Source organism: Betta splendens, chromosome 12 (genome assembly GCF_900634795.4).
Source record: "Betta splendens chromosome 12, fBetSpl5.4, whole genome shotgun sequence".
NCBI classification, from domain to species: domain Eukaryota; kingdom Metazoa; phylum Chordata; class Actinopteri; order Anabantiformes; family Osphronemidae; genus Betta; species Betta splendens.
This window is the reverse complement of record NC_040892.2, coordinates 3560400-3577292: the sequence shown is the minus strand read 5'-3', so window position 1 is coordinate 3577292 and position 16893 is coordinate 3560400. Positions and strand designations below refer to the sequence as shown.

At 41.6% G+C, this 16893-nt stretch overlaps 3 protein-coding genes across 5 annotated transcripts; 2 read left to right on the top strand and 1 right to left on the bottom strand.

The window, feature by feature from the left end:
• Positions 1-122: 122 nt before the first annotated feature.
• On the top strand, positions 123-4615 carry cdc37l1 (cell division cycle 37-like 1). 3 transcript variants are annotated; one of them, XM_055513446.1, is made up of 7 exons: positions 123-487; positions 1495-1785; positions 1872-1965; positions 2076-2197; positions 2366-2488; positions 2706-2879; positions 3612-4615. In XM_055513446.1, exons 1-7 carry the CDS (start codon positions 383-385, stop codon positions 3681-3683), a joined length of 981 nt encoding a protein of 326 aa, XP_055369421.1. In that variant the 5' UTR covers positions 123-382; the 3' UTR covers positions 3684-4615. The 3 variants fall into 3 exon arrangements, with proteins under 3 accessions (XP_055369421.1, XP_055369420.1, XP_029024864.1); XM_055513445.1 differs by having other exon boundaries at positions 132-487; positions 3581-4615; XM_029169031.3 differs by having other exon boundaries at positions 135-487; positions 2076-2191; positions 3581-4615.
• A 749-nt stretch (positions 4616-5364) lies between these two features.
• On the bottom strand, positions 5365-10419 carry ak3 (adenylate kinase 3). Its single transcript, XM_029169052.3, has 5 exons — positions 9758-10419; positions 8498-8617; positions 8228-8400; positions 7415-7533; positions 5365-6986 (listed from the first exon to the last, which is right to left on the bottom strand). Exons 1-5 carry the CDS (start codon positions 9915-9917, stop codon positions 6875-6877), a joined length of 684 nt encoding a protein of 227 aa, XP_029024885.1. The 5' UTR covers positions 9918-10419; the 3' UTR covers positions 5365-6874.
• Positions 10410-16860, top strand: rcl1 (RNA terminal phosphate cyclase-like 1). The gene is made up of 10 exons (XM_029169019.3): positions 10410-10440; positions 10671-10892; positions 11391-11462; positions 11710-11885; positions 12386-12460; positions 12570-12694; positions 12943-13068; positions 13184-13340; positions 15667-15770; positions 16636-16860. Exons 1-10 carry the CDS (start codon positions 10410-10412, stop codon positions 16787-16789), a joined length of 1242 nt encoding a protein of 413 aa, XP_029024852.3. The 3' UTR covers positions 16790-16860.
• Positions 16861-16893: the final 33 nt, after the last annotated feature.

Genomic DNA, 16893 nt, shown 5'->3' with positions numbered 1-16893 from the left:
TGAATTAGTATATGGCGTGTAGAGTTTGTATCAGGATTATTTGTTGCTTTAAAGAGTGATTACATCAGTGTTGCAACACTGAGAAGTGACTAGAATTAAGTAGAAGCATGAAAAGCTCTAGACAGTGTCACGTGGACAGCGTTGTTTACCACGTGCTCAGCGTGTAACCTTAAAATGACGGAACCGGGCGACCCAGGAGCGGATGTTGTTCTCGTTGCTAATGTTGTTCTCAAGAGCTAAAAGTCGCCTTCTGGGTGCACCTCATTCCCGACGCCTCGGTCTGGTATTTATAATAGCTGTTGACAGACACGGCTAGCTTCAGCTAGCGGGTCCCAGGCCAGAGCTCAGAGCCTAGCTGACTGACGTTAGTTTCCCAGCAGTGATGGAGTGGCTGGGTAGCGGAGCTCCAGTTCATTCTGCAGAAGAGTTTAGCGGTGACCCAGCTTCCACAGCCACCGCCTGCAGTGGTGTTTATCCTCCGCAGCAGGTAATTAGATCAAGTTATAGTTCTCGCTGTTGCTGGGAGATACTTATCGTACTTGGCAACACAGAACGAACTTAGTGTCAAAGATCTAACAAAGATGCTAACTAGCTAAGACCAGATTGAAGTTGGCGTCGTAGCTTCCGATTCGGCAAATAGTTTTGTGGGTCGAAGAGTAGCTTTCATGCTAAGTTAGCTTTGATGTGATATTTAGCAATGTATGTGTTGTTGGTTTAGCCTCACTGTTGTTGCCACAGATCATTGTCCAGCCTCCATATTAGAGCTGTTTTGAGCGCATGCTTCCCTCTAGCGTGGGGCTGTACTGTACACAGGCCACTGCTCGTGTCCTAATCGTATCAACACGCTGATGAATGCAGCGCCTTAGAAGAGATCAGCGGGGTGTGGGATGAGTGGTGAGATCAGGAGCCACAGCAGGTCATGGAGCGGTAGCTCATCGCTTTTATAAAGAACTGACAGCTGGGTGTGTTGGCTTTAGCTGTGTTTGTAGCCATGGATAACATGCAAACGGGGATGTATTTATCTTTAGCCCTCTCACTCAGATACAACGTGCTAGTGCTCATCATGCCATATAAGGCAATGTCCACATTTAGTTTGTGATGAGAGGGAATAAATAGTTTTTCTGTCATTCACTTGGAGCACGATAATCTTATGTCGAATAGGAACACTGGGATTTGATGAGATCATTTTAAATGAATACACCCAGACTTTAGTGTTAAGTCAACTATATACATACAGTATATGGATAGTAATAGTGTATAGATTCAGTGGAATATAGTATTTCTCCTCTTTAGAATGTTGTGACCCTGTGTGTTTTTAAATGCTTCTTTAAAATCTAATTGTATAGAAGTTGCACCACTGCAGCATTATGTGACTATAATCAAATTAGAATCTCTTTAATTCAGTACACTACTGTAATTAACTGGTAATTCACTGACAGAATCTTCATTTTCTCAAACACTGCAATTGTTTTTCTTTCCATTTACGGAATCCAGCCACATCTTTGTGACTGTGCCATGTCATCACTGTGCCAAAGCCAGCAGCGCTGTGTTAAGGCTTCTATTGTCTCCAGTTGGAGGTTGGCTGAGGCGCAGGACCAGCTGTGTTCATTAGGGGTCCACAGCTCGGAGTCCCTGGAGCAGGAACGCGCTCGGATTATGGCCTGCCCCGCAGACCTCACAAACACCGAGGAGGAGTGGCGACGCAAGGAGAGCATGCTGGGAGGTCAGGAACCCAGCCGCAGTTCCTTGCTTGAAAGTGTCGGAAGTTGGAACGTTTTTGACAAGGTAACAACTCCTGTCACCGACTTTGATTCAACATTGTGCATTGACCATGTTTTGCCATTGTAAACAATGCTGTTTTGCTCTTACAGAGTATTATTAATGTCCAAAATCAGCCCGTTGAACTGGATCATGACAAATGCAAGACATTTTTACAAAAGTATGAGCAAGAGATCAGGCATTTTGGTAAGTGACAAAATAAACCGGAAGCCTACCACTGTCTTTAATGTAAATGAAAACCAAAATAAATCCATAAATAAATCTCAAGGTTCAAATGTCTTGCATGTATTTGTCAGGGATGCTGCGGAGATGGGATGACAGTCAGCGGTTTCTTGCAGACATGCCTCATCTCATCTGTGAGGAAACGGCTAATTACTTAAGTTTTTGGTGTATAAGACTACAGCAAGAAGGGGTAAAGGCCTGTATTTTTTATCAATTTATTATAACCCCCTCCCCCCTTAACAACAAATATTTTTATACTAGCTAGTTAACAGCACTGCTGAAAACTCACCAGGTGATTTGAAATGTAAGTTCTGGTTGACAATTAAGACTCACATTTGGAAATCAATTGTCTTGTGTCCTGCAGAAAGAAGCGCTGATGGAGCAGGTGGCACATCAAGCTGTAGTGATGCAATTCATCCTGGAGATGGCCTCAAATTCTCAGCAAGATCCCAGAGGTTGCTTCAGACAGTTTTTCCACAAAGCCAAAGTGAGATGCACACATCTGCTCATATCCCACTTAATTCAAATACGGCACAGTCAAGTGTATATAAATGTGGTACCTCTAGAAATGTAGAATCAAATTATTTAAAAAATATTAGTTTCAGACGTGATTCAGCATTTTTTTTATTATGGTAACAAAACAGATGTTAATGTTATCTTTTTCACTTTTTCTGAGCTAATATATATCTTTTTATTTTTTGTAGGAGGGACAAGAGGTCTACCTAGAAGTCTTCCACTCAGAGCTTGAGGCCTTCAAACACAGAGTTAGAGAATACACAGACAAGTGTAGACGTGGTACATCAAACAACGCTGAAGGGCAGAACACTGACACAAACTGTAGACGTGACCCTAAAGAAGCTCTGGACTCATTACCTCAGGTACGTTTTCCTCTCTCCCTTTTTTCCAGTGCACCTGCAAAATTCACAGGCTACTGCACCACACAGTTGTGGAATAGATGAGTTTAGAAGGCCTCTCGCTCAAAAAGATATTTCACCTTTTCGTCATTCACTGCTCTGAAATCAGTATTTCATGTCTATTTCTGTAGCTTCATTGAGTAGAGTAGTAGTGATCTAAGTTAAACAGCTTTTACTTAACTTTGTCTTTGTAAGTTGAAAATTATTTTGTAAATGAAAGAGAACAAAGGCCTCTCTTCCCTTTAGTTGGCCTCACAGCTTGACTAGCTGCCAAAAGTCTGCTTAAAAGGAAAGAAAAAAGAAACTCCTTCCCCTCCCCCAGAATGTGATCAAGCCTGTTGCAGCTTTCCTTACAGCATTCCTATAGCTTCTCTTTATCTCACAATCTAAGTCATCAGAAGAACATATTTAACTGAGAATCTATACTTTATAGAAACATTTCATTTTTTTTAGTGGTTCGTGTTTCTTTTGCAATTAAAAATTGTATATCTGCTCATAAAAAGAGGCAGAGTGTAGTTGCATCATCATTGTAACTGGGAAGCAGTAGGCTAAACCCCCACAGTGTCCGTCTCTTTTTATTGGTACTGTAACTACTTGGTTTGAGTGTGTGCATAGCAGTCCCTACCTGTGATTGGTTTTGACTTCCTCGTTGTCTTCACCATCAGATGGCAGAATACCCTATGATGTGTTGTTTAGAGACTGGCCCGTGGACAAGCACAGGCAGCTGGACAAAGGAGGATGCTACAGAAACGGACGATACACGTATGATGGAGACCTCTTAGGGGACGCAGGATCCTTCCCAACCCTCTCTGCTTCAGTCTTCATCGTCTCTCCGTTTAGGAATAATCTCAGTTTCAGGCCCTCTTTACACAGCAGACCAGGCCGCTGTGTAAATGCCACTGCAGAGCAGGAATAAACCGAGCGATTATCCGTCTGCTATCAGCATGTCAGCGTCTGACCAGTTGTCTCCTGCAGTGCCTTTTACAAACAGAATCCATTTGTCGTGCCATTACAGCTCCTTCATTATGCTTCATGCTAGTTATTTTTGTTTCTGTAAAAAGCATTCTTACCCAAACTGAATGTGGGGCATAGGGGACTGAAAATCGTATCCAGACAACACAAAGATTTAAGATTAGAATTAAGCAACACTGAGCGACCTGTGTTTTTGAGGAATTAATCAAATGTTATATGTACAGTATTTAAAAATAAGCATAGTAACTACTGTAAAAAGGATCATGTAGGGTAAAGGCTCTATAGACAATTCAGACTTAATATTTTTATATGAATCATGGGATAGAAAACCTCTTGTTGAGCAAGTCTAACTGGCACTTTTGTTGCTTTCTAAGGAGCATGCCCTGTCTGCTACCTGACTCGACTACATGGAACGTACAACAAAACAGATGTCACGTTTGCATACGTTATTGTGTCATTGGCCGATTGTGAGAGATCTGGTCTCGTTGCTCAAAGCAAAGTGAGGTTTTCATTAAGCCCAGTTTTATGATGCAGGAGCTCAGCGTGATACATGTTCATAAGTGAATTTGATGCAGTTTAAGCAAATGATTTGTGTTGTCTGGTGAGGTGTTAAGTAATCAAATATCCTTTCTCATCTGCACTCAACATGCATCTCTGGCATTCAGATATTATCTAGCTAGTTAAACAGTGAAGACATGTACAGATTAGTCCAACAGTGTCTATAGTAAGTAATATATAAAAATAATGTTCACTTACAACAACAGATGATGGCATCACAGTATTTTCTAAAGTGAATGTTGTGCACTTTTGTGTTGGTGTTTCAAAAACCAAATGAACTGCAGAGAATAGTGCATGCTTTATCGGACGTATCTGCACGGTTGTGTCTCGGGCAAAAAAACAAAAATAACAGAACACTGCGTGACAAAGCACTTGGCGTTTGATGCACCTGAATGCACGGCACGTGTTAAATCAGTCCAGCTTTATTAAGACACAGCTTTTCACGATTTGAAATGTGAATTTTCTAAATTCAAGATATTGTCTGGGTGCAAGACGCATGGTAATGTACGGTGCAGTGAGGGCACATTTGCATACTGGTTATGATGTCATCACATCATCACTCTTCAACCAGAGCACAAACAACACAGTTCAACCTTCAAATTCATTGTATTATATTGTGTGACAGATTTACTTGGTCAGCATTGCAGGTGTGAGGATTTGTCTTTGTCGTCGGAGAAAAACAAACTTACATTTATTTTCCCAGGATCCTAAACACCCAGTTTCCTTATACATGTGGTCTGTGCAGACTCTGGATTGTGTGATTAGAAGGCACCGGTAAAGAGAGGAGGGGAAAAGGGCTGAGCTCCTCACAAACACTCTGAATGTGTCCTGCACTTTATATTTCTCTTTTCAAATAGAACAAGTTGGAATGTCTGAAACAACCGATTTCATACAGAAAGCCTTAGATAACTGTGTGGCGTTTCCTTTTTTTTTTTTTTTTTTTTTTACACTTTGCAATCTTTGTGTTCTTCGTTATCCAGTATTGAAGGGAGCCGTCTGAATATCTCTCTGCAGCAGTCTGTAAAAATCTGCTCCATGAATCTACCAACCATGTATTTTTGCAGACTGAGGAATTAGAAACAGCTTATGCTGCATTAAGTACAGTTCATGTATCTGTTGTGTTAAATGTTATTGGTTCTACTACAATCATTTCACCTTTGAGTCACTACTTGACACATTTACTTCTGCTCTGCACAACTGTAGAAATACTTTAACACACAATGTTTTGTTGGCAATGAACATAAAACGATGTGCTGTATTTAAGTTTTTTTTTTCTTTTTATCTACAGTGACAACTATGCAATTTACTGTTGGGCTTGAAGTGATGTAAACCTGTGACCAGTGTCTCTGGCGTCATGACTTCCTGCTGTAAATCATGTTTTCAGTTGGAAGGTGAACTTCCTCCTTTCGCCCAGGTTTCTAAAAAGCTGTAGTCTCCGAACACTGATGATGCTGTGTCTTGTTGTGAACTGCTGCGGTTCTTTTCAGATGTGTACTTAATGCTGTTTAACATGAACTGGTTTCAGATTAGAAGAAAATCTCTGGCTGTCAGGTTGCATCATGGGTGATGTAGGCCCCAGTTATAAGACGAGTGATGCCTACTGGTTAAGTTCAGGACACTGCAAACTGACCTTGAGTGAATGCGGTCGTTTACTGTAACAGATTTATACACTTTAAATGTTTCAAGCTAGTATATTTTTAATCGACTTTCGGTTGTGACGTTACATTAAATATCAGTATAAAATCTTATAAAAGTGGAAACTGGCATTTATGAAAAGCAACACCATTAGGCCTGTAGGTGGATAAAAGACAACGCTACACAATGAAGGCTGAATTCAAAATGTAAAATATCAAATGTGTAATCACTTCTCACATTATTCAATCAGTGGTTGTAATTTAGAAAAAAAAGAATTAACAAACTACATTCACTAATGTTAGTGATATGTTTAAAAGCAGCGAAAGGCATTTGAGTGCAATATGTGATTTACAGTCATTTTAAAAGCACATTTACCTTAAGGTTAGATATCCACAACATAAAAGCAGATTAATACTAAAACCTCTGGAAATAAGTCATGATTAGCAATAAGAAAACCTATAAAGGGTAAAATCAGATCTCTAAACTTGCTTCTTTAGTTGCTGGATTTGCCAGAGAGGACGTGCCAATAAAGTCTCTTCATGTCAGTGAATCTTGACTTCATCAAAGGCACATTATAAACAGGAACCTGATCATCCTGAGAATGTGCCAACCATCATCAATCAGGTGAAGTCCTGCTATAGCTGCCCATCATAAACTCTGAGCCTGCTCCTTAAATACAGACACTTGAAGTATAACAGCACACAGAGTGTTTTGATTGAAAGTGCCACATCGAGTGGACGACTGGTTTCTGCTGGTGAACTTTGACCCCTTCGCTGCCCTTCTGCTCAGGCTCTCTACGCGACTCTCTGGTTGGCAGACGAGAGTCTCCTGTGGAGGAAGTCCTCGATGTGTGGCCAGATCCTGTTGGTTTCTGTGCCAGTGAATGTCTCCAGTATACCTTTACTCCTGTAAGAGAAGAGACACAGTCACTTTAGCTTCAGAAAAGCTCTGCAGAGAGCCTGCTCGGCCCTTTGTGTTTACTTTAAACATGACTTTTGCATTCTTTCTGCTTCTTAAGGCCTTGATGAAGAAGCTCTTTGTGATCTGCGGTACTTTACGACTTGTACCGCTGCCTTTTGTTTGGCCTCCTAATTTACATTTCTACAACTCTGCTTCTAGGACAGACACACACAACTACTAACCTGCTGACTTTACTTGCTGTTTGAGATATTAAGTACTTAAGAAACAAAGCAATGAAAAGAGATGATTTACAGATAGAGTGGCTACAAAGACACAACTCACAAATGAGGCCTATTGGAGTGTATGAGCCTAAACACTGAGCCTGGTGAACGTCAGGGAGGATACTGCAATTCATTTATGATGATCTGTGTTACCTGTAATACTCTAAGACGGGCTCTGTCTGGGTTTTATAGGCATTTAGCCTCCGTGTAACAGTCTCTGGTGTGTCGTCGTCCCTCTGGACCAGAGGCTCCCCTGTCACATCATCAAGACCCTGGAAAAAAAAATAAATCACTGAGCAGCTGCAACTGAGAAGACTGTGTCATAAAACCACAACTCAGACTCCATTTCATCTCCTACAAACCACAGACCCTGCTGCCTTTGATGTCGCTCCGATGCCTGCTTTTGTTACGTTACTGCTTAAGGTTCATAAAGTTCTTTAACCAGTCAATGATTAACTATTAATGTCTTCTATTTCTCTGACCCGGGCAGGAATGTGCTGCAAATCACTTCCCGAGAAAGAACACCTGACCACGCGTGCGTTAGCCGTGAATCACGCATCACTCACTCAGTTTGGAAACATTCTAAACTCCCCATGACTGATGTGAAATGAACAATATACTATTATTATTTCAGTAATAGCCTCTAAAAACCCTTCCACGTCTGCCAGCATCTCTGTTTACTAGAGTTCTAACAGTGCATGAAAGCGAATTCTCCTCTTGGAATTTGCAGCAAACAAGGGCCCTGTTGTTTGCACTTTGCCTGGTTGCATGCTAATGTTTTTCCCATCAGCATGTTGTGATTCCAGTATTATTTGTTTCCTCTGTTTCTTTAGTCTTCCCACTTGTGTCTGATAATCTGATATGATTTTGTCTAGATTCAAATCCAGTGTCTTTATCTCTCAATTGTCTCCACTGACTGTGCCTGGAAAGCAGCAATAGGCAAAATGTAACGGAGAAGATATTTACAGAAACTTTGGGTGGGTTGAAATCTATGTTGTAGACTCTGCCGCTGGGAAGGTGAGTCCAGCGTGAAGTCAACCTCTGTTTGATGATTTCGAAGGGCACGTTGAGGTTGACGGCCGTGTCCACACTGTAGGCATCGTCCAAAGCCTCTGCCTGGACTATTGTACGAGGGAAACCTGTTGAGAAGAAGAATTGTCACCAACCACGTCATTTTCAGGACTTAAGTAAATGAAATATCTGAATGTTTCCGTCTGTGAACTTCTATGCTCTTACCGTCAAGCAGCCAGCTGCTCTGGCCCACTGCCCTCAGGTCGCTCAGGATAAGACGAGACATGACGTCATCCGGTACCAGCTGACCCTGATCAATACAGGCCTTCATTAACAGGCCGAGCTCTGACACGACACAAAAGGACCAATGACAGAGAGTGAGGCTCAGCTCGTTTCCCGAGGGCACTTTGGAATCTGACGTCTCTGAAGGCTAATGTCATCACGTTAAAAAAGATTAGCGACGGCTCAGTAACAAAAGCATCTAATGATATTATACTGTTCTACAGAAACTCTTAGCTCTTTCATTGAACTTTTTTAGGCACACAGGCAACTCAGCAGCTTCACCTTGTTTGATTGTAATTTTTTGCAGCAACAAGTCAAACGTGGCCTCAGATGTCTGTGAGCTTTACAGGAGTACATCTAAAATGTAAATTTATGCTTTGTAAACCATTAATAAAAAGTAAGGAAGTTCCAGACGTTTTGCAAATGTGACCCGACTGTAACAAGAAATAACTAGACGTGGATGTTTGTTTTGCTCTGTTGCAGTAACATGTAACTTTTATTCAATTTATAATTCAAACTATTAGATCTGAGCCTGCACTTACTTTTATCTCCATGAAATAAAAGTGTTGAGTGAGACAGAAACAGGACGTGGGAGCCCACGAGTTCATTCTCAAGGTCGGTTAGTGGAAAAAGCACATCCATGGAATGTAAATAAGAGCTGATCTGGGAGCTGCTGGAGTGAAGCTGCTCGTGTTCACAGGTGCGCAGAGTGCAAGTGTAACTGAGCGTGTGCGTGAATAATGCTTATGTCTGTGTGTTACTGCTGCTCACACACTATGAACGCCTCTCCCTTTCGTGGTCCTCCTCGGGGACAAAGGTGCACTGCTTTCCTTATCTTTACACGTCTCATCACCTGCATCCACGGTGTTACTGGCGGCTGCTGGCTGCCTTCCAGAGTTCGGGTCAGGCTGGTTCGGGACTACTGTAAACACGCTGTTCTGCCTTATTCCTCTGTGGCATGTGGCAACGAGATAAGGCGTTAGCTGCGAGGAGTGGTTCCGTTATCGCACTTGTGCAGAACACGAACTTTGATTGCACCGTTGCTGCGGCACGATGAGCTCTTTGCGCCTTTTACGGGTTTTTGCGCAAAGCTGAAAGCGCCATACAGCGTAGCCTTAATAGTTTAAACCCACGCAGACCCGCGTGCACGTTGCAGTTAGGTGTACAGTGACAGACTGTCGTGACGTGGAACCACTGTCTTACCGGTTTTAGCGTCGATGTTGGCTCTCAAAATGTCCCCACTGGAAATGTGTTTGAGTCCAAAAGTTTTGGTTATGCGTCCGGATATCGTTCCTTTCCCCGAACCCGGAGGTCCCATGATGACAGCACGAAAAACCCTTTGGAGAACCATCGTCGGACGCATTAAAAACAATTTCTAGCGACGGATGCTTCCTCCACTTTCCATGAAAGTCCCGTCTGGATGCAGGCAAAACTGGGCCGGGGCAGGTTTACTTTCTAGTCCAAGAAGTGCGACGCAAGCGCGAGTGGGTGTCGTTTGTGGAATCTCAAGACTCCCGTTGGACCTTGAATTTGTTATTTCCCCAATCGCATCAGAGATGAGAAGGAAGAGGAGGAGACGGAGGAGGAGGAAGGAGAAGTGGAGAAACGCGACCCCGCGGGGGCACGTGGGGACACTGCGCGCTGAGAGGGCGCGTGAGCTTCCTTCTGCTGCGTCCCGGGAGTCTTCCTGGTGTGTGTCCCTGATAACAATTTAGTGGGGATGTATTTATTGTATAACACAGTTATGTAATTGGTCCACGGGCGAAAAAAGCCTGATGGCAATGTTGTGGTAATTAATCCCTTCCGAGCCTCGATCAGCTGACAGACCTGCAGATTGGCCTGCAGGCTGGGAGCCATGACCATCAGTCTGTTCTCTATTCAGTGGTGTATGTGGGAATAATGTTGGCTCATTGTACCATGCGTCAATAAACACAAACATTTCATAGTAATGTTATACTTGTTCCTACTTTATTCTTTTTTATTTTGTGCACATTTTAAGCGTGTTACATGCATCTTTTCAGCCACGGCCACGTTATTTATTCAGTATAATGAGAACTTTCATAACATCCGTAAGTGGCGACTGCTGGGAGGGACGCTGGAAAAACGCATTTTTGAGCCTCCGGTGTCGCCGTAGCGTCGCCTCCCATCAACGTCTCCTGGACAAACACACGTGGATTTCCACAGACGCTAGGCAGAAACAATAATAACATGGCAAGCTTTGGGCTCATATACGACGGCTGCAATTTCTTCAGACAGCGGCTGATTTTGTCCACACTCAGTGGGAAGCAGGTGAAAATCAAAAGCATACGTTCTACTGATGACGAACCGGGGCTCCGTGGTGAGTTTTGCTTCACTCTGCATGTGGCGTCGCAGTTAGCATGGCGGCTAACGGGCTAGCTGTTACGCAGTTGGGAGCGAGAGTAAATACAAGGCGTCAGAGGTGGGGAATTAGTGGGGTAATAATGCAAATCTAAGATAAATGCAGTCTTGTCTTGTTGCACAAGGTTATGTTGTTTTTGGCTTTTTTAAAAATTTAATGATTGGTTGAAGGGGTTTGTTTTGACGTCATATTGTTTGAGTTACTGGGAGTATGTGATATCAGGCGTGTTCAGCATCCCACTTGTTTTACTAGTGTTTGCTTTGGGACTTTAAAAATATAAACATATAAAATAACATACTGTCCATTTATTTATTTATAGTATTATTTATTTATTTATATATAATCTATTTTTAAACAATTATCAATGTTTTAGCATGCATACATTTAAAATGATAAAACCACAGCTGCTTTAGAATTTCTTTCCTAATTAATTCGTTTTGTATTTGTCTTCTTCAGATTTTGAAGCCAGTTTTATTCGATTACTAGACAAAGTGACCAATGGTTCCAAAATAGAGATTAACCAAACAGGTGAGTCTAAATAAGTGTGTGACTGCAGACATGTCAGTGTGTGTGGTTTGTTTAATAGCTGTTTACTGTAAGAGCATAATATACTGCTACACTGCTTGTGCACACGTCAGTGTTTTTTACATCATTTATAAAAAATACTTGGACTGAAATCAACTTACTCAAAACAAAGCCTGTTTTTTCTCTTTTTTTTTAATGACTGTAAACTTCAGTATTAGAGGGTTTTGTTGGCTTGTGTTTCTGTCCTCAGGTACCGTGTTGTTCTACCAGCCTGGTTTGTTATATGGAGGTGTAGTAGAACATGACTGTAACACACAGCGTTCCATTGGATACTACCTGGAGGCTCTGCTCATGCTGGCGCCATTTATGAAGATGCCTCTGAAAGCCACGCTGAGGGGAGTAACGAATGACCCAACAGACCCCACAGTAAGGGCACACACCTCCGTTCGATCTCTGTGCAACAGTTCTACGTGTTTCCTTTGCTTCGGTTGTTTTTATTGAACACACTGGGTGGAGCTGAAGCATGTGAGTGCTGAGAAAAATGTGAACTATGTTTTGTGGTTAAGTGCAGACACTGCTCTAGTGCAGAAATCCGTACGTGCTACGAATAGGTCGGCAGTGTTGCAGGGAAGTGCTAGTGTTTTTATAAGCATTTATGTTGATTGTAGTCTAATTAGTTTTTAGTAATATTATTTAGTAATTTATCTAGTCTATTTTTTTCAATAATTCAGAAGTCGGTGTGTTTGTTTTATATATGTTATATTTTATATAATATTTGTAGCATCCACATATTTCAAATGTAACATCTCTACTTGTTGCTGTGTTAAAGTCTTTATTAAAATGTATTGACCGTTACCATACTATTGCCGTAGATGTTTTAGGTTCTTTTAATAATAACTTAAACTAAAACTGTTTGTCTTCTGCAGGTTGACCTGTTAAAGTCCACAGCACTCCAACTGATGAAGAAGTTTGGGATTGAAGGAGAGGGATTCGATCTGAAGGTGAAGACATAATGATAGCCTGTCAACTAGCATGTCATGATTCTGGCTGATGTCGGGTCTAGTAGTTCTGCTACTAGTTAACGTCTCTCATTGGCTGTTGCGCCCTCAGGTGGTTAAAAGAGGAATGGCACCTGGTGGGGGAGGAGAGGTACTCTTTACATGTCCAGTCCGCAGGACCATCAAGCCAGTCCAGCTGACAGACCCAGGAAAGATCAAGAGGATCAGAGGAGTGGCGTATCCTTGCAATGAATACATTTATGACCCTTTTTAAACTGTAAAAATGGGGAGGAATCTGCAAAACAAAGTCAAAGTAGATGCAGAAATATATTTTTCTCAGTTGACAGATGAGTTAATCAGTGTTGTTTCAAGAATGGTTGAAATGTTTTCCATTAACCTAAATGTGGGATGTTTGTTCTTAGTTAGTGATAGCACACGCTGAATGCATTAACAACAGTCACTGGTCCTTGACTGTTTGGACCCAGATATTCAGTGCGAGTGTCTCCTCAGATTGGCAACAGGATTGTGGAGTCCGCCAGGGGCGTCCTCAACCAGTTTCTTCCAGATATCTACATCTACACCGACCACATGAAAGGAGCCAATTCGGGCAAGTGAGTAGCTCAAGAAACATTTAACAGTAACTTATTACCTTACCTGATGATCTTTATGCATTAGCATTGCCTTTTCATACCAAGAGTCCTCACAGGTTGTGTTTGTTAACTGCAGGTCTCCAGGTTTTGGCCTCACTCTGGTGGCTGAGACACTGACTGGCTGCTTTCTCAGTGCTGAGATGTCCTCTACGCCGCAGGGGCAGGGAGAGCCTGTACTGCCAGAGGACCTCGGTAGGAACTGCGCCAAACTGCTGTTGGAGGAGATACATCGGGTACGCAAAGACCTACACAGATAGAACATAGACACACTTCTGTCTCTGCACTGATGACGTCATGTGTCATTGGGACCTAGACAAGAAATTAAAATTTAGACAGTTATTTGCCTTGTATTTTTTTACCTTAATTATACAGGTTGATGCCAGGGCAGCTGGTGAATATGTTTGCAGCTGTTCAGTTTTCTCGGGGAATCCCTGACCTGCATAATCAGGAGGCATCATAACCTCTGTACGCAACAATGACATTCACATCGCTTGTTTACTGACATTCTCAGATAATGACCATTAACAGGCAGCTGGAATTCAGTAGATGAGCTAAATGCTGGCAGATTCACAATGTAGAAAGCAGCATGTGTATTTAGAAATGTTTCAGTGAGTTGAATGTGATATCTTGGCTAATAAATGTGTTGTTGTGTGCTGCTATAGTGATTTGTCCTAAAGTCTGAGTAAGGAAATATGAAAATAACAAACTTTATTTTAAAGATTGATACTGGTTTACGTGCCATGTTTGAGTTGGATTTTATTTATGCATTTATATCTGCCTGTTAGTGGTAAATGTGACCTACGGATGTGACCTGTGACTATGAACCTAAACAGTCACAGGCAAAAGAGCCCACTTCATCAGAATGTGTACAATGTTCATGCAGTGACTCAGTGTCTTCATTTTGCTCCAGATGGATCTGCTGCTTATTGGGGCCATGTGAGTCCAGTTATCTTGTCAGGGTCGTGCTGATTAACTCTGAATGAGCAATATTGTTGGATGCACTCTCTTAACAGTGCAAGCAGTGAAGCAGGGAGCAACGGTTCCTCTTTAGCAGTCATGCAGGGTGGTCGGATTAAAACGTGTTTCTCATCTTTATTAAGTAAAAGATCATCTTTCTATAAAATGCCTTTTTTAATATGGCTGGACTGTAACGGGACAGAGTCGCTGCTGCAGCTGGAGGAAAAAATATTACCCTAGAGTAAAACATTCCTGTTACTTTTTTGTTGAAGTAGTTAATTTTTGAACACACAAGGTGGAAATGGCTGAAATCACACTTGAGGGCATGGGTGCTCTGTATGTGTGTATCTATTTGTTTTATGGTTAATGAGTACTTCTTGTAAATCTAAGCAACAAGCTGGACATTTTGTTTTTGGAAGCACCTTCAGGCAGGAGCTGATGTAAGTGGTTTCCTTTTAAATGTTGATGTTTTTGACCTGAATTAATATTTTTACTTAAAAAAAACGCAAACGTGACTAACTTGGGTTTGTGTTTGTAGAAAATATTCAGAGATAGAATTTGTTACCTTGTAGAACACATCTGCCTTCACATTTGTAATTTGACTGTTGAGAAAGGGGGGGTTGTGATTTGCTTGAAGAATTCAAGGGACTTTTCCGTAAAGCATCGTGGCTAGTTTGTGCCTCCTGGGACACGATAACTGTCTGTTTCCCCTGGAAGGCAGAGCCTGAAACTAGCTGTTAAAACGTGCGCTAACGCCTTAGACTTGTTAGTTTGTAGTAAAAAACGAGCAACTTAGTAAATGGCGACGACCACCAAGATGAGCAACGTCAAAAGGTAGAGTGCAAGCGTGACTTATATGATGGTTTTAAAAGAAATGTCTGTGTTTTTAAAATAAATGGTCTTTATCTACGCTGCTAAATTTTTATTTGAGGCTGGTTAAACATGATTAGTGGGTCAATCGGAACTATGCACAGAAAATGTGTTTAATTCAGAAAACATTTGAATTTATTTGCATAACTTTGCACATCTGAACAATCTGATCAAGTCATATGGAAGGTAGTTGGTGAAAGGGTGCCACTATATGTTTGCAGTGACATAATTAAAGAATTGAATCATATTCCGGTGACAAACTGTCACCATGACATGGCTTCATGTGACTGGACTGAGTTTGAACTTGGACGGTGCTGTGTAGCTGCAGAATAATTGGCATCACTCTGATACAGAACATTAAGTGGCCCATGTCTCACTGTGAGCTTCCATTTTACAGCAAGTTTAGTTTAAGCGTATCCTCGGGTGTGTCTGGTTTTGCATGAGCCTCTTCATAGGAGTTGGGAGTAGTGCATAACTGTTGAGTAATCACATCGGCATGTCCTCACTAGAATACAGAAAATGTGCTGTCTGTCCTCTGAATACCCCAACAACTGCTCCCTGAAGCCAAACTACGCGCTGTGTCCACTATCATTTAAGAACGAAAGACGAAAGAAATGCATTTATTTGTATAAGTATTTAAGTATATTTGTCTGTCACATTTGGACCCGTTACCTTATCTCCTTTTGCTACTCATTTCTGTTGAAACGCATGGTCCTTCCTCTTTCTCTGTAGGGTGGTTCTGTTGATTCATCCAATCAGAGCTTGGCGCTGCTCTTCATGACCCTTGGCCAACAGGACGTGTCGAAGGTTCTGCTCGGTCCCCTCTCCCCGTACACGTAAGCCGCTGTCACACATTAGGGCAAACTCTCCAAACAGGCCCTTGGCTTATTCAGGAGTTGTTATTCAGATGGATTTGCACATTGACCTTTAAATGTAGTTATCATTCTACGAGTCTGCCTCTTTTTGTCACTTGAGAGAAAACAGCCAAAGAGAAATCAACCAGGATAAGCCAGATAGGACAAAGAAACACGAAACTGTAAATGAGCTGCATGGAAAGAAATGACAAGCAGCACATTGTACATGCAATGCCTGTAAAATGTACTGATGGGCACTGGTGAAAGTCATAACAAAAAACTACATTGTTAAACTAACTCTCTTTAAAAATATAAAAGCCGAAACGAGTGATTTCATTCCAATCATCCGTAGTCATGTGGTTTATGCAGGAAATGTGAAATGAGTGGACATAATTAGGGTAAAAATGTTAACACAATTTAAAATGCTTAGGCATAAAAAGTAAGTTTGAACACAGTTGATTTCAGACGTCATCAAAGAGGAGAACTATGAACTGTCCATTTTCAGTTATCATGGTACCGGTGCTGTATCCCTCTCAAGTACAGTACTATGATAACTGAAGATTGGCTGTGCCATCACAATACACGCTCCTCATTCAGGTAACGCTAAAGCTGTTTTTTGCACTTTTTTTTTTAACCAATGGGGAAACATTTTGTTTCATGTGTAACTAACTGCATTATAAGCATTCATTCGACTTAGACAGCACAGAGTGGGCCTCAGACGCTGGGTTTTAATGACATTTAAATTAGGTTGCATATTTGTGAACACCACCACTTTGGAATGGCAACATGTAAAGTCTCCTGCAGCTGATCAATGAAGTGTTATCTTGACTTTCTTCCCCCTCTCCAGGATCGAGTTCCTCAGACACATGAGAGATTTCTTCCAGGTCACCTTCAAGATCGATGTACAGAAGCCCTCTGAAGATGAAAGGAAGGGGGGAGACAAGGTCCTGATGACCTGTGTAGGAGTAGGTTACAGCAACATAAATAAAGTTGTGAAGTAATATTTTTATATTAAATGTTAGTGTTTTTGTAAATTATGACTTTTTGGTAATAAAAGGTTAATTGTCTCTTATTATTACAGCATTTGTGTTGTTTCACCACTGTT

Excerpts from the sequence above, each read along its gene's own strand:
- rcl1 (XM_029169019.3), top strand. The coding sequence starts at position 10,410 with ATGACCATCAGTCTGTTCTCTATTCAGTGGT. Across the intron at positions 12,695-12,942 it reads AAGAGGATCAGAGGAGTGGC|ATATTCAGTGCGAGTGTCTC; the intron begins GTATCCTTGCAA and ends GTTTGGACCCAG. Across the intron at positions 13,069-13,183 it reads AAAGGAGCCAATTCGGGCAA|GTCTCCAGGTTTTGGCCTCA; the intron begins GTGAGTAGCTCA and ends TGTTAACTGCAG.
- cdc37l1 (XM_055513445.1), top strand. The coding sequence starts at position 383 with ATGGAGTGGCTGGGTAGCGGAGCTCCAGTTCATTCTGCAGAAGAGTTT. Across the intron at positions 1,786-1,871 it reads GTTGGAACGTTTTTGACAAG|AGTATTATTAATGTCCAAAA; the intron begins GTAACAACTCCT and ends TTGCTCTTACAG. Across the intron at positions 2,489-2,705 it reads AGTTTTTCCACAAAGCCAAA|GAGGGACAAGAGGTCTACCT; the intron begins GTGAGATGCACA and ends TATTTTTTGTAG.
- ak3 (XM_029169052.3), bottom strand. The coding sequence starts at position 9,917 with ATGCGTCCGACGATGGTTCTCCAAAGGGTTTTTCGTGCTGTCATCATG. Across the intron at positions 8,401-8,497 it reads GAGCAGCTGGCTGCTTGACG|GTTTCCCTCGTACAATAGTC; the intron begins GTAAGAGCATAG and ends TCTTCTCAACAG. Across the intron at positions 7,534-8,227 it reads TCAACCCACCCAAAGTTTCT|GGTCTTGATGATGTGACAGG; the intron begins GTAAATATCTTC and ends TTTTTTTTCCAG.